General features: G+C 37.2%; 1 protein-coding gene across 1 annotated transcript in view; it reads left to right on the forward strand.

Moving 5' to 3' along the window:
• MTMR6 (myotubularin related protein 6) overlaps nucleotides 1–4,658 on the forward strand; it is a gene marked incomplete at its 5' end in the record, with an annotated part of 18,033 nt that extends 13,375 nt beyond the window's left edge. The window contains 5 exons of the mRNA XM_010186134.1: nucleotides 330–379; nucleotides 1,186–1,386; nucleotides 2,250–2,384; nucleotides 2,462–2,588; nucleotides 4,398–4,658. Of these exons, the coding sequence (XP_010184436.1) occupies nucleotides 330–379; nucleotides 1,186–1,386; nucleotides 2,250–2,384; nucleotides 2,462–2,588; nucleotides 4,398–4,658 (774 nt within the window). The remainder of the gene's footprint in view (nucleotides 1–329; nucleotides 380–1,185; nucleotides 1,387–2,249; nucleotides 2,385–2,461; nucleotides 2,589–4,397) is intronic.
• Nucleotides 4,659–6,009: the final 1,351 nt, after the last annotated feature.

A 6,009-nucleotide genomic window follows, 5' to 3' on the forward strand; every position in this document is an offset into this window, starting at 1 on the left:
TTTTGCTATACTTCACAGTTTTTTGCAAGTTGGTTGATAATCTACTTTTGAGTTCATACAACTCAAAAAAGTGAGCTTGGCTTAACAGCAGTTATCTGAGTGTCAACTTGCTAAATTATTCTTTTTGTAGTTTTAGAAATGTGCTTTGAGAATCTCTTGTGAAAGACTTCCAAGAAAATAAAGGAACGACAAAGAACTGCGCCTCCTGTAGTTTGACTCAAGTATAAAATAGATTACATTGATAACCTGTGGGGTTAATACTGTAGATGTAAGATTGAGTAACATTTTGAATGAGACTTTTTTTAATTATTTTTTTTTTTACCCTCTAGGTCTTGATAGAGAAAGACTGGATCTCTTTTGGGCACAAGTTCTCTGACAGGTAGTTCTCTCTTCAATACACTAAAATGTATACAGTGGACTGAACTAAGTATTCTTAAAAAACAAAAGAAAACTTGCGGATGTTCAACTACAGCAGTGCTGCTAGAAATTTTGCAATGAGTAAGCTATTTTCAGTAGACAATGCACTTTGTGTATTGCTGTTTATTTAAACATCTATTGGATAATTGACTTTATAGTATAGACATGAATTTGTAGTGCTGCTGGTGCCTCACTCTGAGATGTCAATGACTGCAGCTAGGTCTGCATGTACGCATAGTCAGTGCAAAACCAATCTAAAGCTATGTCCCAGCTATTTAGGCAATATAAACCACTTAGTTTTGATATCTTTAAAAATAAGTATACATTTATGTATACTCATGACTTCATAATTATGAAGTCATGCCTACCTTTAGAAGTCTGGTACATTAAGAGTTCTCTTTTTTCCTTTGATCTGCCTATCATCAGCTATGACAATAGCTTGGCTTCAATTTTCTGCTTATTAATTTCCTTTTAGCTGGTCTATTCCAAAATGTTGACTATGAAAGTAATAGACACAAAAGAACTTAACTGCCTTATGTTGCTCCTCTGTACTGAGTACAGAGGTGTGATTACTTACAAGTCAGAAGAATAAGTTAAATATAGACCTGATTCTATTCAAAAATTGCCCCAGTTCTCAAAGTTAGGTGCTTAATCTCCAAACCAAAGCTAGTGTCAAATTAATGTGCTGTCACTTAAAAACAAGTGTGGCTAAGACTTTTTAAAAATTTTGAGCTTAAACTGGTTTCAATCTGTTTATGAATCTTTCAGGTGTGGTCAGTTGGATGGTGATCCAAAAGAGATCTCGCCAGTGTTCACCCAGTTCTTAGAATGTGTGTGGAATCTGACTGAGCAGTTTCCACAAGCCTTCGAGTACAATGAAGCTTTCCTCCTTCAGATCCATGAACATGTCCATTCCTGCCAGTTTGGTAACTTCCTTGGAAACTGCCAAAAAGAGCGAGAAGAACTAAAGTAAGCAGATGTGTTGTAATGTCTTTTGTTTAATCTGGCAGACTAAGAGCTCTGTGAATCTTCTTAATTTTAGGCTCTGAATAGAAATAGAGGCAGGATTGGTAGTACTGAAAATTATGCTGAACTGCATCAGGGAACAGCAGTGCTTCTTGTGCCTTTGCACACTGGTGACAGTCTTTCTAATTCTGAGAGAAAATCCCATGTTCATTTCTCATATGCAAAGTTAAGGCTTCTTTCTTCCTCCCCTGCCTGCCTTCTCTTCCTCTCTCCCGACCTTGTCCCCCACCTCCCCATGCGTACCCCCCCCCCAAAAAAAAACCCCAACCAAAACACAACACAACCCCTGCCCCCAAAAAATCAACAAAAAACCCCAAAAATAAAAAACCAAACAAAAAAAACCCCAACAACAAACCACAAAACCCACAATAAGGAAAAAACCCCACACACCCCGCAAAAAACAGGTAAGCTTAAGTTTGGAAGTATCACTTCATTCCCTCCCCAGTCTGTTCTTAGGTAACCTTGCCTGCTCAAGACAATTACTGTCAGTTGGAAGTATTAATAGGATGTCTCCTGGTGCTTTCAGTTGGAAAACTTCTGTAAAGTTTTCATTAGTTCATCTTTGTCTCAGACTATGTTTTAAAAGCATTTATTGCTTGTACATCATAAGCAGTGGTACTTCTAAAACTGACAGTTCTATCCAACATTAGCATATGCCAGGAAGAAGGTGATTTTACTAAGAACTTTTAATTCAAGATTTATAAGTATTTCTAGTAACTTTAGAAAAAGATAGGATCAGTTTATTATGTTGAGCTGAACAGCTTCTGTTTTTTGCAGTCAGTGTCTTGATCTTTTCTTGCTTTAAGAGTAAAGGAGAAGACATATTCCTTGTGGCCGTTCCTTCTGGATGAACAAAAGAAATACAAAAATCCTTTGTATAATCCAGACTTTTCTCCAGAATTAACTCTTTTGGAGCCTAATACAGTATCATTCAATTTCAAGTAAGTTTAAATTATATATAGTATCTCTCCTTCAACTTTGTTTTTATCCTGTGTAGTTAAATCTGTGCTTCATGCAGGTTTTGGAGAAATATGTACCATCAGTTTGATCGGAGTATGCATCCCAGGCAATTTGTGCTCAATCTTATAATGAATATGAGTGAAGAAAATAAACAACTGGAGGAAGAAATTAAAGACCTGGAAGCTGTAAGTATTACAAATTAAGTGTGTGTACTTGTTCTTCAAGTTCACACTTATAGTCTGTAATAATGCTGCTAGCTTTCACCTGAGTGTCACCACTGTGTGGCCCAGCACTTGTTCCATGTAATGTTGACTTTGATTTTACTATATGCCAGTGACTTTGATTGTACTTAATGCCAGTGTGCTCTTAGACACAATTTATTTTGCTTTACTGATGAACTGCACTATGTGAAAGTGCTCCTGCTATCAAAGCATTACAACTTAATGTGGGTTAAATTTATGTGAAACTTAGATAAAAAGGTACCCATCATAGCTACAGCTGTGTTGCTAAACTAAGGAGACTGAAAATATTTTATTTCCATTATAGCTACTGAAATGGAAGCAGTAAGTATTGTCCTTCTTTTAACTTCATATGAAGGTGCATGCTGTTGTAAGTCACCATAATTATGGGGCATATTCATTGTACTGCTTATTTGAAGACAGGGCTAAATCCAGACATCAGGTGTCTGTACATGACTTCTAGGTGCTAGAGTGAACAGCCAGGGAATATGATGAGCAGTATATGTCACTTTATTCTAGTATGATTTAATCAGTGCCCTTTAATTAAAGTGCTGAAACTAAGCATCTAAGAGATGCAGAAGTTTTCTAATTATCAGTTTTACTTCTTTGTGTGCTTAGAAATGGTTAAACAACTACTGTATGTTAGGCTGGGCAAGTGAAGAAGTACAGCTTTTCTAGGAGGAAGGACTTCATTAAACTGATCCTACTGTAATGTAATGAATGCAGGTCACTTAAACAGTTTCAAATCTTAATTGTATAATTAAAAGTTTTTGTAAAATTGAAGAAAAATGAAACCTCAAGGTATTAATCAAGACATTCAAGACTGAGACTTCACTTTACTGAAGAAATGCTTGTTCAGGTGAAGTTGAGTGATGAAGAAATTGAATTGTTTGAAATCTTGGTGTAGAGGTTGCTACTGCTGTTTTAATCTTCAAAAAGTTGGTGCCAAAAGATAGTAAAGACTTCGGGGCTCAGTCTAAGTTTTAACAGAGCCCAGACATGTCAAGAGAAGAATTAGTTCAGTTAAGTAGCTCAAACTCCCAGTTACTGGACAAGATTGAATTTAAAAAGAAAGAAACTACAAAACAAACAAAAGCCAAAAGCAAGCAAACAAAAAATCACAACAAACCAAAACAAAAAACCCCCACCTTAATCCAAATCTTTCTTCTCTTGCTCAGTGCTCCCAGGGTAGGTCCTTTCCTCTAGTCTTGCTTTCTTTTTGACATCTTCAGTGTATTCCTGCATTTGAACAAACTGTATTGGCATTTTTCAGATATAAAGGCGGCCTTTCACAAGGCTTTTAGGGAGGACATAAGAACTTAGGTACAAAATGACTTTTTGTCTTTAGGAGACTTGTGGTCTACTACAAGCTTGGTGCATGCTAATAGTGCAAAGGTTTGTCTTTCTTTGTCTGGACTTAGAAAAGATTCCCATCTTGGTAAGCAACCAACCAAAGGGCAAGCCTGGAGAAACTTCTCTACAGACATTGAGAGGAAACATTTCTGCCTTCTGCTCAGCTGCAAATTTTAAGCATACAGAGCTTGTAGCATCTGCTGTAAACTGTTGGGGGAAAAATATTGTCTTATCCAGTGGCCTGAATAGGGTAATACTGTTATGTATGTAACTTAAGGTGTATAATAGAGGGCTCTGCAGATGCTGAGTTGGCCAGGAAAAGAAGTGGATTTACTTCCTTTCAAAGTAGATTATCAGTAAAGCAGTGATGCTCACGGTTGGTAACTATTTTCTGTATTTCAGAAAATAAAATGGAGAAATGGGCAGTCAGATGCCACCCTTGTGAAGGAACACCAGCAGCCTGTTCATCCTGTACCCACTGCACTGAAAACTCCTCCGTGCTTCAAGAAGGAGCAGCCGCTGATCCCGGTGAATGACGCTGTAAGAACTATAGAGGGCAGCAACCCAGCGGACAATCGCTACACTGAATTCGTGGAAGAGTTCTCGAAAGCTGAGCCCGCTGTTGTCAGCTTGGAGTACGGAGTGGCCAGGATGACCTGCTAATAAAATCCGGCCCTGTGCTCATGTGCTGCATGACCAAAACATGATTTGTATATTGGCAAGTTTTGTTAACATAGACTAGAACAGCATGCTAATTGTCAAGTGTTTGCTGTTCTTTTAAGGGGGGAAAAAACAAGTGTAGTTGTGTTTTAAAAGAAATAGGGGCATTTGGTAAGTAGTGACTAAAAATCAAGGAATGCTGTGTCTTTGGACTTAAGTGAGTTTGCACTAAGTTGATTGAAATAGTAATATTACTTTATTTGGTAGGAGAACACAAGTGATCTTTCATGGATTGATTTTATTCGGGCAAGAAAACTTGAACTTTCTATTTTAGGAACTGAAGCTACATGTATATATCACATAGGATATGAATACCCTTGTTTAATATCACCCAGTACTGACTTTCAGTGTAGTAAGTGCCATGGAAAAGTATGCTATATTTCAAATCATAAATATTTGGCCTTAAACCTTTCAGATCAGTGATACTGTTGTTCTTTACTGCAGTCTACCTGGTTCTGTTTACATCATATTTGCTCAAATTATTTCCTTAAAACAGGACTGAATATAAGGAATGAAGCATGCCTAAGCTGGCACAGCCTTTCAGCAAATAGCTGTATGAATGTTAATTTATCACTGAAGACTGTTCTTTCTTCCAGTTCCCGTGTTGTTTAAAATTTAATAGTTGGCCTGATTTTCTTCTTTAGCAGCTCAGTGGATTGAGCAGCATTGAAGCTACAGGTTGTCTGACCTTAAATGTTTTGATTGGTGGCAAGGTATTTAAGTGTAGAGTAAAAAGGGTAAAACATGTCACATAAGAAAACAAAACTTAGCTAGTAACTGAATAATCCGGTTCCTTCAGATTGAGCAACTGCACAGCACATAGTAAACAGGTTGCAAGAATGGAAGCAGAAATTTTGGAAGTGTCGTCTACTGACATTGTTCCCAAGTACAAAACAAGTAATTCGTATGCCTGAAGCTCGCCAAGAAACTTGAGTGCCTCCTAAAAGTTTCTTCTAATGAAGGATTGTTACTAGTGAAACCCCCTTCTTGTCTTATAAAAACTTGTCCAACCTATGCGTAGTTTAAGTAATTTCAGTGCAATCTGGACATGGGACATAAAAAGGGGGGAAACTGCAGTTTGTACGCATAATTATGTATCTGTAACCTTTAGTAAGGGAGAAGCTTGTCTCATGGTGGACTTCCTGAGCAGACAACAAAGAGTGAAGAAAAATGCCAATGCCCAGTTCTTAAATAGAGATATAAATTACAACTTGGGGTATCGAGATCCTTAGATACGATGTTAGATTAATGCTACTGAACTTTTATCTCTGGATTTAAATAATTTTTGGTTACA

Source organism: Mesitornis unicolor, unplaced genomic scaffold (genome assembly GCF_000695765.1).
Source record: "Mesitornis unicolor isolate BGI_N332 unplaced genomic scaffold, ASM69576v1 scaffold39996, whole genome shotgun sequence".
In the NCBI taxonomy this organism is placed as follows: domain Eukaryota; kingdom Metazoa; phylum Chordata; class Aves; order Mesitornithiformes; family Mesitornithidae; genus Mesitornis; species Mesitornis unicolor.